This window comes from Macaca thibetana, chromosome 13 (assembly GCF_024542745.1).
Source record: "Macaca thibetana thibetana isolate TM-01 chromosome 13, ASM2454274v1, whole genome shotgun sequence".
NCBI lineage: Eukaryota > Metazoa > Chordata > Mammalia > Primates > Cercopithecidae > Macaca > Macaca thibetana.
In genome coordinates this window covers 74051274-74066346 of record NC_065590.1, presented here as the reverse complement: position 1 = coordinate 74066346, position 15073 = coordinate 74051274, and the positions used below count along the sequence as shown (strand labels likewise).

The following is a 15073-nucleotide window of genomic DNA, read 5'->3' as shown; positions in this document are numbered from 1 at the left end:
GTGCCCTTTAAAAGAAATAAAAGACCAGGATAGAAAAAAAAAGGCCTTGGCTGTGGCAACAGAGTTAGGGGGGAGCCATGGGAAAGTAATGATCCATGAAGGGTGGGAATAAAAAGGAGTTGTAGTCGGGCCTTGCAGATTTTTGTTTATAGTAGTGGTTCCCAAACATTGTCCACCCAGAATTTATTCCTTTTGGCATCTGCCGGAATTTTATAGACCCCATTTCATTTTATTGCCCAGTGTGTTTCTTCTTTCATGTCCCATGGGGAACGTTTCTCTGCTTTTGTGTGAGTCCTAGAAGGTCTCCATGCCCTTCTTTAGCCTGCATTCTTCCTCTGTTCTTCCATTCCTAACTCCACCCGAAACTGCCACATTTTATTTTTCTTTTCCACCACATTATGTCTCTCTCCCCCTTTGAAGCCTTCTGTTCAAAATAGCTGCTTATCTTTAAAAAATAGGAAAGGAAGTTTTATTTAATAACTAATATTAAGATATTTAGATAACAGTTGGAAGCAAAATTTGTTATAATCTGTACTTAATACACTGGGTAAAAGCTCCAGATGGAATGAGTTAAATAATTAAGCAAGAAAGAGAAGAAAATAAAATATCAGCATGAAATAGATTACTTATCAGATACTTGGAGGGGTAGTAGCTTTTAAATAATTGAAACCATAGAACATATAATAGAGAATAGCACTTACAAACTTAAGTATAGAAAAACAGCACACAAAATTTGTGTAATCCAGACAAAAGTAAACAGGAAATAGAGTGACAAAGGTGTTTTCATCGATAGGACAAATAGAATCTTAAAATTTATTATCCATAAAAACCATCATGAGAGTAATTTAAAAATCATTAACATTCTAAGAGATAGGTAAAATATATGGATAAAAAGATAGCTCAAACAAGAAGTAAAAGCAGTAAACAGGTATGTGGGAAAATGTCCAAAATCTTTAGTAAAGACATGCAAAATCAGCATTGTGGTAATGTAATCAGATAGTAAGAAAAATATTCATAGCTCAGAAGTTATCTTGAAACTAGTAAATTGGTAAAAATATTTAGAAATAAAATCCAATTTTGACAACATGTTAATTAATCAATCTATTTATTTATATGTTTTTTGAGACGGAGTCTCGCTCTGTCGCCCAGGCTGGAGTGCAGTGGTTCTATCTTGGCTCACTGCAAGCTCTGCCTCCCGGTTCACACCATTCTCCTGCCTCAGCTTCCCAAGTAGCTGGGACTACAGGCGCCCACCACCACGCCCGGCTAATTTTTTGTATTTTTAGTAGAGACGGGGTTTCACCGTGTTAGCCAGGGTGGTCTCGATCTCCTGACTTGGTCATCTGCCCGCCTCGGCCTCCCAAAGTGTTGGGATTACAGGCGTGCGTGATTCACCGCGCCTGGCCGACAACATGTTAATTTAACATATTTATATAGTGCTATTGAGTTATTGATTGACATATTCTTTTTGGAAATTCATCTGTTGATATACTTAGAAATTCAACAGCCCAGCACTCAATTCTAGAGAAAGTAGTGAAGGAAATAATCTACAGTCAAGTTCATGACCTGACCGGCTGTAAGGATACGCACATCCCTCTTGTTGCTGATATGCTGGTTTGCTTTCCCTTTTTTATGTTCCCATTGCACGCTGCCATAATAATTACAAAGTTGATGAGGGTGGCTAACGTTTGCTGAGTGCCTACTATGTGCTGAGTTCTGTGTGCTTTGAATATATGAATTCATTCAGGTCACACAACAGCCATATGAGCTGGATACAGTTATTTTTCTCATTTTACAGGTGAAGAAGTAGGGTGGGAAAACATTAAATAACTTACCCAATGTCCTGCCAATAAGAAATAATGAAGTTGGGATTCAAACCCCTGGAGATCTGATTCCACGCTCTTACTCTTAATGTCTATGCTCTGTATTCTCCCCATGGTGAGACAGTTACATTAATGTAATTGACTCAGGTTATATTTTCTTGTTTGCTGTATCTCCTAGCACGTTGCCTTGTGTACTAAGCAATTCGTAAATATTAACTGAATGCATTAGACAATAATTACTAAGAATAAAACTTTGTGCTTGTGGAAGATGTTCTTTGGAGCTTTATCTCTAATAGTTAAAAAATGCAGACAAGGCTGGGCATGGTGGCTCACACCTGTAATCCCAGCACTTTGCAGGGCTGAGGTGGGCACATCACTTGAGGTCAGGAGTTCGAGACCAGCCTGGCCAATATGGTGAAACCCTGCCTGTACTAAAAATACAAAAATTAGCCAGGAGTGGTGGTGGGTGCCTGTAATTCCAGCTACTTGGGAGGCCGAGGCAGGAGAATGGCTTGAACTTGGGAGACGGAGGTTGCAGTGAGCCGAGATCGCACCACTACACTATAGCCTGAGTGACAGAATAAGACCCTGTCTAAAAAAAAAAAAAAAAAAAGAAGGAAAGAAATGCAGACAAGCTAAGCACAATAGAGGAATGGCTGTATACTTTACCATCTGCCAATGGAATATTATATAGCTACTAAAATCAATCACTAAGGCTCTGTAGCAATACATGGCATATGTAGCAATACATGGCACATGGCACTACATAGCCAATACGAAGGCTATGTAGTAAGAAAAGAATGCAAATGTAAACTGTAGTGATTAAACTGTAATCTGAACATCCCTCTAGGCTTTACAAATTTGTGGGTGTAGGTAATGTGATGATCAAATCACATTATGCTAGCCCAAGCCCTTGCTTGCTTACCTGTACCTCTCTGCACCCCTGCAAGTGTTTCTGATGATCCCCAAGGGCTACTCCAAAGCCCCCTGAATTACAGGGATGGAAAAGAACCTGTGGATTGTGTCCCCCAGCCACCTCATTTTTGTAGGTGGAGACACTGTAGTCTACATAGTGATTTTGAAGTTTTTGAAGATTGTTGCTGAAGGAGGCCTCAATCTCAAGGCGTTTGGTGTTTCTGCAGCCAACAAATGTTACTGCATTTTTCCTAAGGGTGACAGAGCCTTGAGGTTTAGGAAGCATTAGGAGAGAGCGACAATGACAGCATCTGTGATGAAGAATGTGAAGTGGAATTTTATGACATGCCTGATATATGGAGCTCCTTAGGTTATGCAAAGTGTAAAACTAGATCAAATTAGATAGCGCACAGCAATGGTGAGGTTGATGATAAATGAACAGGAAGCTATAAACAAAGCTGAGATGATGAATGGCCTCATCCTATCTGGTGTATGTGATAGCGCTTCCTATCTCCTGGGTTATAAACAGAACGTGGTATTGAAGCATTCACTAATGCCCACCAGCATTAAAAATTCAATTCGTGGTATTTTTGGAATTGTTGTTTGCATTAAGGTTGATCTTTTGCACTTGTTGAAATCTGCATTTACTTTAACATTAACTTCATATACCTAGTATTTGATAGGTGGGGATGGAATGAAAATGGTCTTATTAATTTTCAAAGCAGGTAACAAAAAGAGTAATGTCCTATTTGCTTGAATGAACTAAACCAATGGTTAAAATAGTCTTTAAAGTCAGTGATGCTTGGATGGTATCTCACCACCATGTTGGTTTGTTGATGTAATAGCCTTGGAGTTCTGAGGTTAGATCCTATGGAGGAACTTCCTTGTAATGATATTTCTCCACCCCCAACATTTTTGTAGGTATTAATTAGTAAGTTTCTACATCTTCTGGCATGCTTTGTTTTCCTTTTTTCTTTTTCTTCTTTAGAAGACAGGGTCTCTCTGTGTTGCCAAAGCTGGTAACAAACTCCTTGTTTCAAGTGATCCTCCCACCTTGGCCTCCTGCAGTGCTGGGACTTCGGGCATGAGCCACCGTGCCTGGCCCCCAGCATGCTTTTATTTGCTGTTTTAAAAAAGTCACCTCTTTGTCTAGAGCAAGCTTGTCCAACCCCAGCCCATGGACTGCATGTGGCCCAGGATGGCTTTGAATGCGGCCCAGCACAAATTTACAAGCTTTCTTAAAACATTATGAGATCTTTCTGTGATTTTTTTTAAAGCTCATCAGCTATCATAAGTGTTAGTGTATGTAATGTGTGGCTCATGACAGTTCTTCTTCCAGTGTGGCTCAGGGAAACCAAAAGATTGGAAACCCCTTGTCTAGAGTTTAAAACTAATGGTTACTATTAATATTTGTGAAGTCTTTTCATTCTTGTGATATATAAAATAGAAAACACCTTCATTATAAAAGAGTGAAACGATAATGTATTTTTACATCTGGTGTCAAATAAATGCATATATTCTTAAAAAAAAAAAACAGACCCAAAGAGATGCTCACTGATGGGGAGTGCTGGGTGCGTCTTTAACTTTTTTAAAGCATTTTCTCTTTGGAACTCTGTTTTGTCTTTTGCATTTACTATGGAGAATACTAGTCTCTTCTCTTACATGTGAAAGAAAATCCCCATACCTTCTTAATGATTATATATTTAGTGAGTTTTAAATTAAAACTTTTAGAAATTTAACTAGAATCTGGCCAACTGGTTATTTAAAAATGTAAAATAAGATTTAAAAACCCAAAGCCAAGTATCCACTGCACATTGAAAGTGTATCCAATAGAATGTCCTGCAGCTATGCGTGTTTTTCCCTGGTTCTGTCTCCTGTGATTCAGATTGCCTGGGTCCTAAGTTTTAATTTATCATTTATATTCTTTGTGTTTTACTCTGTCTACTTTTATAGACTGCCTTGTATCCTTATGGAAATGAACAGGAATTTGGCCTGTGTCTGTATCTGAAACCCAGCTTGTCTCCCTTTCTCCCACTTACACTCCAGCCACATCGGCTTCCTCCAGCCATATCAGCTTCCACATCACTCTAGCCACATCAGCTTCCTCTCAGTTTTGGAACCTTTCGAAACCACCTCACCTCAAGATCTTTGCTCAAGTTATTTGTTCTTCTGTAAACACTCTTCTGCCAACTTTTTACCTCTCTGGATTCTTCCCCCTTTAAGTTCAGCTTAAATCTCACTTCCTTGGACAGGTTGTTCTGGACGACCCTAACTCTGTTTTTTTGATGGAGTCTGAGTCAGTATAAGTTAACAGACAGATAATCAAGAATTGATGATAGGCAGTTTTAGAACACAACAACTGTAAATCTCTACATTCCTTAGGGAGAAAACCAGTCCACATCCTTCTTTCTTGGTCATGTGTAGGACTAGGCCTTCCTGGTTCCTCTGTTCTAGCTTTAGAAGAAGGTAACTGTCTTCTTGGAGTCCAGCCTTTCTTTTTTCCCCTTAGCAATGCATACTGAATGAAAAGGCAAGCATATAGGTTTGGTTTTGTGTAGCGTGGCATAGTTTTTTGTTTGTTTGTTTGTTTGTTTTGACAGTGTCTCACTCTGTTGCTTAGGCTGGAGTGCAGTGGTGCAATCTCAGCTCACTGCAACCTCTGCCTCCTGGGTTCAAGTGATTCTCATGTCTCAGCCTCCCAAGCAGCTGGGACTATGGGTACATGCCACCATGCCTGGCTAAGTTTTGGTATTTTTTTAAAGTAGAGATGGGGGTTTGCCTTGTTGGCCAGGCTGGTCTTGAACTCCTGGCCTCAAGTGATCTGCCTGCCTGGGCCTCCCAAAGTGCTGGGATTAAGGTGTGAGTCACCGTGCCCAGCCTAAGTAGCATAGGTTCTTAAAGTGAGCAATGGTTTGCTGCAGCATTTAATTATTTTATAACATATTTGTTATCCTAAAGCAGAATGGGGGGAGAAATAATGTGGTAACTTAACTTTCTAAAAATATTACTACCCATCACCAACCAGCCCTGCAAGGGATGTCAACAAAAATGCTGAAGGCCGTTAAGGGAATATTATTCTAATCAGAGACAGGTGGGAAAGTCAAATCAAAATCATGTGTGTGTCTGTTCTGCGAAAGAACAGATACAGGTTTTCCTTCAGATGGAGGTTTGTTTTCCCTGCTCTGCCTTTGCCACAGTAACTTGAAATGGTCTGTCTGCTGGCACAGAAAGCCAGCGAGTGGGTGGAGTGGCCAGGACCCTGCTGCAGGAAGGTCAGGAACATTCTTAGAGTGCCTTTTGGGAACAAGCAGCCGAAGTATTTTTATAGTCAGCTAAGATAACAGGAAAGAGAGAGGCAGGGTCTACCTTTTTATGGTAGAAATTTTTAGAAAATTCAGTTTGCCTGCATTTATATACAAGTCATGAATATTTGTTCATCTAAACAAGGTTCCAGTTCGTGGCACAGAATGTGAATATTATTCTGTCAGCCCAATTACTTGAGTACGGCAAGTTGTTTTACAGACCAAAGTGAATGGTGGAATACAACTGAAACGCCTGACTTGTTTAAAACCTCCAGCTTGTTGTTCTTCCAGCATGGATCCTTTTGCTCATTTTGACATTTTACAGTTGTACCATGAGACACCTTGAGTGACGGTCACAAAATTACACTTTCTGGAGTAACAGGGTGAAGGCCCACATACCTCTTGTTAATTGTAGTAGTTGCCAGGTGACTCTGTGATGTGATATTGTGAATTATGGCGATGACCAGCAAAGTGTCAAGCTAACAAGGTTATGGAACGTCTCAGCCAGCATTCTACAGTTCACCTTGCTATAATATTTTCTAAAATATGTGCCCCATGGCTAGCCTTGTAACCAGCATACCACAAGCATCTCAAGTCAACCTTAAAGATAACTTACTCTTTTCCTCTTGATGTCCTAAGGTTTTATAGAACTTGGGCAGCACAGATGATACATCACTAGATGATGTTTTGAGAGTGGCATGAACTTTGGAAACAGAAGGAAACTATTCATAGTTGAATCCTAAAGTTTGTAGGTCTATTTTCAATTTGTTTCTTTGATATAAATGACTATATAGGTGTAAAAAGACTGCCTGCCACAAAGGGTTCAATACATACTTACGGAACTGAGACAAAGAGCTTTATATTGTCATTTACATTTTAGAAATGCTAGAACTGGAGAATAGATATTTTATTTATTATTCATAAAGGGTTATAAATACTAGACTTTTATTGGTTGAAATAAGTCAAGCAGAAACCATTTCCTTTGTAACCAGAGAGACACAGGGTTGTTGGAGTTTAGGGATTATTGCTATATCCACGTATGCTAGTATAGTCCTTGAAACAGCTGTATGGAAGTTATCTCAGGGGTTTAAAGGTAGATTTAAATGAAACTAATTAAGTTCATGATAGATTTCAAAGTCTACTACTGATACTGGAAATACCTTGTAAAAGTCTATTGGTTAGTGTTTCTTTGTTTAAAAAAGGTGGTGTTGGCCGGGCGTGGTGGCTCACACCTGTAATCCCAGCACTTTGAGAGGCCGAGGCAGGCGGATCACAAGGTCAGGAGATCAAGACCATCCTGGCTAACACGGTGAAACCCCGTCTCTACTAAAAATACAAAAAATTAGCCAGCGTGGTGGCGGGTACCTGTAGTCCCAGCTACCCCGGGAGGCTGAGGCAGGAGAATGGCGTGAACCCAGGAGGTGGAGCTTTCAGTGAGCCGAGATGGCGCCACTGCACTCCAGCCTGGGCGATAGAGTGAGACTCTGTCTCAAAAAAAAAAAAAAAAAAAAAAAAGTTGGTGTTTTATATACATATATATAAAATATATATATTATATAAAATATATATATACACACATATATATACACATACACACAGACACACATATATGTATGTGTACACAGATACACACATTATATTCTAGTATAGATTGATTATAGGGAGCCCTCACTTTGCATCTTAATAATCAATTAAAAAATAATGAGTTCTATGACCTTAAGAATTTTTTGCCAAAGCATTAAAAATATTTTAGTGTAGGTTATTAATATATAGGAAAATCGAAAAAATAGTACAGCTAATATTTATTTAGTACTTGATAATTTAAAATGTTAGAAACATTGAGAGTTAAAATGTTTCATTTCTTTGAGTAAAACTTGGGAATAATTTCAACATGTTTGCTTTTCATTATATAGCTTATGATATGGAGCATTTCTTTTCTTCTGTGAACCATTGTACTCCTTTTTGAGTTTGGCCAAAATGTTGGAAGCTGATCCAAAGTTGTGAAGTAGCTGAGAGTTCCCTTAATGTTAATCCCCTTGGGAATCTTCATCCTGTTCATTTTACAGCCGCCTTCCAATTTCTCGTCCAGTATTGTCACTTTGTATTTCTTTGCTGCACTTTCTTTTTTGTTGGCTCATACTGTCTTTCGATTATCCACTTGTGTAAAATGTCCCGTGATTTTTATCCCTCTGAGATGAGGAGACAGCAGAACTCTCTGCTTTGCTGTTTGTGCCTGAACTGAATACGGGATGTGCAGGGACCAATCACCAGCAGGCTTTGAAAGAAGTGACATGATTCGTCACTGGTCGTGGTCCACATCTGTTATTCACATCATGATTTGCGAACTAAAGAGCTAGCAGTGAGGTTTGTATTTCCTGCAGTTACTCAGTTAGTATACCGTGGTAACTGAAGTCTGAACCACATCGTTGGGGAACTGGTATTATTTAACTAAAGTATGATAACGGAAATTCACGCGTATTGGAACCATACCAAGTGAGGAGTGCCTGTATTCCAGTTATAGATTATCTGTAGTACATTTAAAGCTTGGCCTAGCTCCCTTTGCTTTACCCGTTACACACTGAGCCTGTCCAGTGTAGCCAAGCTGTGGTGTAGAAAATCAATTCAGAATTGAACTGAGAGTTTCGAAGTCATTGATTCGATCTTGGAGTCAGCTTTGACTTTCTCTTTTCTTACCCAAGACCTCACAGAGTAGATTGAGCACTAGTGCAAATATTTTTCAGACCCCATCCAGCATGGGGAGTTTTGACTTGATCTGCAGTCTACACCCTGAAGAAAGTTTCTGGGTTGTCACCTTTGTAATTTTTCCAACTCTGTCCTTCCTCCTCCACTTTCTCCCCTCTTCCTTGTTCCTCCTGTACCCATCATCAAGTTTTACTGATTTTCCCTCCAGCCTTATGTTCCTGCATGTTTCTTTTAGTTCCTGTTGCTATCATCCTAATTATATGGATTTCAATTGTTATAATAGTTTCCTAACTGACTTTCCCACTGTACTCTCTCTCCTTTCCAGCTAATCCCGCATGCCATCACCGGAGTAATCTTCCTGGAACACTCTTGCAGCTTTACTTAATCCTCCGCTTGAAGCCTCCAAAATAACTTACTGATTACAGAATAAAATCCAAAGCCCTTATCAAGCCTGTAATAACTTCCTTTGTCTGACACAAGCCTCCTTCTTCGAATTTATTACCTGATCTCTTCCCTTCCCTCAAGAACCCATAGTTTCAACAACATAGGTTTACTCATTATCTCCAAAATATGCCCACCACCCCTCCTTTCTACACATTGTCTTCCTAAAATGCACTTTTTGATGTCGTCTGAATCTTCACCAGTTTGAAAAACTTATCCTGAATGATCTCTTCTGTGAAGTCTATTTTGACTTCCTAGAAATGTCTTTTCTCCTCTCTGCAGTTCCAAAGGATTTATATTTCATACTTTCCAGTTACCGCTTATTTGCTGATCTGTATTTTTATTTATGTGCTATTTATTTTCTCCATTTAGATTTTAAGTCCTAGATGGGCAGGGACTGAATCTTCTATACCACCAAGAATGGCATTTGACAGAGCGATAGGTATAAATCTATCCCTGCCCTCATTCAGTATTTTCTGGTTTTTTTTGTTGTTGTTGTTGTTTTAGCATTTCTTCTAGACATTGGGCTATGTGCTAGCAGTAAAACATAACAAGGTAACTTCCCGACCTCACAGAGCTCTGGTTGAGTGAGGCATACAGAGAAGTAGTCAGTTGATTGTAATGCTGTAAGATGCATGGAATGATGGATAGTGAATCAGATTCATGGAAGCAAGAAGATAAGTGTCAAGCCTAGATGAGGGGCAATGGGAATGCTTCTAGAAGTGAGGTTCAGGCAGAGTCTGAAAGATACATAGGAATCAGGTAGATGGAAAGAATGTTCCAGGCAGAGGACTCAGTGTGGATAAAGATCTGGAAGGGTGAGAGCACACTGAGGAACTGAATTAAGTTCCATGTAGCTGTATTGTGGAGAATGAGGTAAGATTCCTAAGTGATGAGGTTGCAGAGGATCCCTGTAATGGGCAAAAAGTTGACATCTTTGGTGAATGTCCAGGAGGGAGGACTTCCAGGATCAGATGTTTGAGTAGATAAAATGAGGGAGCAGCACCCAGGTTTTTCTTAAGGATCACTTGGTGGATGGAGGTATTGGAGGGAAGACAATGAGTTCAGTTTTGGACATTGTGAATTTGAGGTGCCTATGAAATACGTGCATGGTGACATATAGTTGTAGACAGTTTGAAGCTTGGAAGAAAGCTTTGACCAGGAAATAAAAATTTGGGTGACATCAGTATATGATAGAATGAAATCATAGAGAAAGAGTGTGTAGAGTCAGTAAAGAAGACTTCAAAACCAAACCTTAACACACATCAGTATATAAAGAACAAGTAAAGAGAACAGAGTCTGCAAAGAATGTTAAGATGGAATAGGCGGGAAGAAGGAGCAAAATAGGTGAGTGAGGTGTCCTGGAAACCAAGGGAAGACTGAAATCCATCCATTGGGTTTAGAAACGTGGAAACTGTTCATGACCCTAGTAAGAATAGCTTTTGTGTAGAGGAGGGGCAGGGAAAACATAAACTGGCCCAAGATAGATTGTAGCACATTGAGAAGTCAACAGACAATTATGGTGGAAAGTTTAGTTACGGAGGAGAGGATTTAAAGAGGGTGGAAGCTGGAATGAAATGGAGCTGAGGGGCTTTTATTATAATATTGTCTAAGCTACTGGAAATCTGTGATGTTTAAAGGCTGACAGGAAGAATTCATTAGTGATAAAGAGGTTGACCATAAGCTAAAATAGCCAGAGTTATAACTCCTCTTAAAATTATTTGCTCAGTCTGTCCTGTTATCTTTCAGTATTCTAAATAAGTTAATTCCAGACTAATTTTGGGCTTCACTGAGATCTTGTTACACAAGATTGCAAATTCCTGTAAAGTATGATTCAAACTATTCTACTTATTTGTTCTGGGTAGCATTTAGTGTCTTAAATAGAGAAAAATTTCAACAAATATTATTTGTATTACTGTCATTTGTTTCTTTGTTTATTCTTTGAGCAAATATATGTAATTTTTAATTTTTTGTGGGTACACAGTAGGTATATATATTTATGGGGTACACAAGATGTTTTGATACAGGCTTGCAATGCGTTATAATCACATCCTGGAGAATGAGGTGAGCAAATATTTATTTAATGTCCATTGTATGCCAGACATTTTTCTAGGTGTCAAGGATATTAAGGTTACCAGGCCATATACACTACCAGGCCATACATACCACTTGTTCTTGAGGAGTTTATCATGTAGGGAGTCAGTTAATGAAATAATTATGGATTGCAAATGGTACTTAAAATGGCATGGTGATAGACAATAATCCTGAGTGGCTACTGTATATACTAATCTTTTCCTATGAACTTTTCTTTACATTGTTGGAGGGAGAATAATTACAAGCTATTAAAGAGTTAAATGACTTAAGATGGAAAGAAAAAAGTAGTGAGTAACAGAGACTACTTTTGGCATAGTGAGTTTACTCCTCTGTTTACCATTTCTAAAGTTCGTGGGACTCTGATGCCTATAATGGGATGTGTGTTTTGCACGTTTTGTTGGTTGATCATTCCTTAGCCTCTGAGAGACTAACAGACTCTCCACTTTTTCTCTTTTCCCTTTCAGTCATTTGCCATCTACCATGTATGAATGGTGGCCAGTGCAGTTCAAGGGACAAATGTCAGTGCCCTCCAAATTTCACAGGAAAGCTTTGTCAGATCCCAGTCCACGGTGCCAGCGTGCCTAAACTTTATCAGCATTCCCAGCAGCCAGGCAAGGCGTTGGGGACGCATGTCATCCATTCTACGCATACCTTGCCTCTGACCGTGACTAGTCAGCAAGGAGTCAAAGGTAAGCTTTTTTCTTTCTGCCCATTTGCCAGACCTCTGTTAACCTGCCAAACCCACATAGAAGTCAAGGATCTGCAGATGGCCGGGGGTGGTATTGAAACAGAAAGGAGTACATGATTTGTGGCCTGAGAAATGGCAGTAGAGACAGAATGTGGGCCCAGGTATGTAGCTGCAGTTCTTTCTAGGCCATAGAGAATTGGTATCTAGGAAAAAAGAAAATAAAAAGGAGCCCATTTTTCTCTAGTGACTCTTACCCCCAAGAGCTAATAAATGTGCATGGCACTGTTCTGACAAGGCCTGGGAAACGGGAAGATGAACAAGACAGTGTTCTGGCCCTTACAGCATTAATAAGCTAGTGGATCGCACAGTACCTGCTGGTGAACTTTGTAATTAAAGAATGCTTGGTTTCAGTTGTAAACGATCATTTAACCTCACTGGACTTCAATTTGTTCATTTGTAGAGGAAAGTAAACTAGGTCACTTGGAGCTCAAAAATTCTATGACGAATTCATCCTTTTAAACCTGGCATTTTTATAAATGCACACTTTTGAAAAGGGGGTCATAGGAGTTTACTGGCTCTAATTCTTTAAAACATGAATCCTTGCATCAGGAGATGAGATTTTTGTTTGAAAGCTGTAGAACGTAGCTTGTTATAGATAAAAAATAATGCACTTTGGTATTTTGTGTGTGTGTATGTTACAAGAAGCACAAAAATAACAGGTACTCTATTGTTTAAGGGTAAGAGAATTGTGCCTTGTAAAATTGGGTTTTTTCTTTTAATAGAAAAATGTAAATCCTAAAATTTTTATGATAGAAATTGCATGAGAAATTCAAAACTAATCAAATGCTTGATCTTTCTGATGAACATTTGATAAAATTTATCTGCTTAGAACAAGCAGGATGCATTTCACAGCTTTATGACTTTGGAAAAGAATATTTTAGTCTCATGAATATGTTACTGTTAAAAGTTTTAATTTCTCTCTATAATTTCAAATTTTAAAAAATACAAATTCAGGCTTAATTTTTATTTTGCATGTGCCCTTAAGAATTTTGATGGCTATGTAGCAAAGTGCTGCACATTATATAAATATGTGTGCATGTGTGTTTATAAAATTTACTTTCATGTTTTAAAACTTTTGGTTTGCCTGTTAGTTATTCAGGACTAACAAGTTTTCCTCTCAATCTGTTTTAGTGAAATTTCCTCCTAACATAGTCAATATCCATGTGAAACATCCGCCTGAGGCCTCCGTCCAGATACATCAGGTTTCAAGAATCGATGGCCCAACAGGCCAGAAGACAAAAGAAGCTCAACCAGGCCAATCCCAAGTCTCTTACCAAGGGCTTCCTGTCCAGAAGACCCAGACCATACATTCCACATACTCCCACCAGCAGGTCATTCCTCACGTCTACCCTGTGGCTGCTAAGACACAGCTTGGCCGGTGCTTCCAGGAAACCATTGGGTCACAGGTAAGCATCATCACCAAGCCTGCTTTAGTAATGTGTTACAGATATGGTGTCATTTTAACAAGAAAGCCAGACTTGATAAAAATGGTTTTTATAAAAAAGGCTTTAACAAACTATGACTCGTGGCCATATTTTTGTAAATAAAGTTTTATTGCCACACTCATAGCCACACTCATTCATTTACATATTGTCTATGCCCATTTTCATGCTATGACTGCAGAATTAAATAGTTCCAGTGAGAACACATGGTCTGCAGAACCTAAAATATTTACTGTGTGTCTTTTTACAGAAAAAACTTACCAGTCCCTGATGTACAGAATACATTTATTCATTTGTTTATTGATTGATTGATTGAGTTGGAGTCTCACTCTGTTGCACAGGCTGGAGTGCAATGGCACAATCTTGGCTCACTACAACCTCCACCTCCCAGCTTCAAGTGATTCTCCTGCCTCAGCCTCTCAAGTAGCTGGGATTACAGGCACATGCCACCACTCTCAGCTAATGTTTTTATTTTTAGTAGAAACGGGGTTTCACCGTGTTGGCCAGGCTGGTCTTGAACTCCTGACCTCAAGTGGTCTACCCACCTCGTCCTCCCACAGTGCTGGGATTACAGGCATGAGCTACTGTGCCTGGCTTCCAAAGATGTTTCTGGAAGTCCATGATTACCTGTTTCTATTTTTTCAGTTAGGATGATCTGTGTATAAAACATGTGTCAGGCATGAGATATGGTATAGAATATATATTCCGCAAAGATGCTTGAAAATATTTTTGCCTTTTGCAATAGTTTTGTTCATGAGTTTTGAATTCATTGTGCAATAATAATTCATGTCATCTTTGACAGGAAGTAATATTTCATGTTATCTTTTATTTTCTTATAAAAATTCAGGCCAGGTGCGGTGGCTTATGCCTGTAATCCTAGCATTTTGGGAGGCTGAGGCGGGTGGATCACCTGAGGTCAGGAGTTTAAGACCAGCCTGGCCAACATGATGAAACCCCATCTATACTAAAAATGCAAAAATTAGCCAGGTGTGGTGACAGGCACCTGTAATCCCAGCTACTTGGGAGGCTGAGGCAGGAGAATCGCTTGAGCATGGGAGGTGGAGGTTGTAGTGAGTTGAGATCACACCACTGCACTCCAGCCTGGATGACAAGAGCAAGACTCAGTCTCAAAAGAAGGAAAAAAAAAATCATAAATTGCAAGTTATAGTGCAGGAGTTGCTTGAAGTATAACTTTAGGCCTATATTTATATCATAAAGTGAGAGAAAGGCAAAATTTTCTTTAAAACTCATCACTGAATGTGCATGGTGAAGATAACCTAAAAGTATTGGTTCCTGCACTTTATTATGTGATAATGATGGAGGCTCCATTCTGTGGTTTCCCTCCTGTCTTTTGGTTATGGTTTAAACCCCTCATGAGAAGACTAGATGAGATACATTTATTATTATTCCTCTGCTATGTCTTGAATATTAAAAATATATCATGTGTGTGTATATATGCATGTGAAATACTTGGGGGTAATAGAACTAATTATCACTGCTTTAGACACCTGGGAAACACTTTTAGGTACTAAATCAGTGGTAGGATTGTCACCTTTCTTCTAGGAGAAGGAGGGAAGATTGTAGACCTGAATGGAAGGCAGCGTG

The 15073-nt window shown here is 39.2% G+C and overlaps 1 protein-coding gene across 14 annotated transcripts in view; it reads left to right on the top strand.

The window, feature by feature from the left end:
- LTBP1 (latent transforming growth factor beta binding protein 1) overlaps nt 1-15073 on the top strand; it is a 446965-nt gene that overhangs the window by 221856 nt on the left and 210036 nt on the right. For all 14 annotated transcript variants that reach the window (XM_050754120.1, XM_050754119.1, XM_050754124.1 and 11 more), the window contains 2 exons: nt 11743-11967; nt 13158-13432. In XM_050754120.1, the coding sequence (XP_050610077.1) occupies nt 11743-11967; nt 13158-13432 (500 nt within the window). The remainder of the gene's footprint in view (nt 1-11742; nt 11968-13157; nt 13433-15073) is intronic.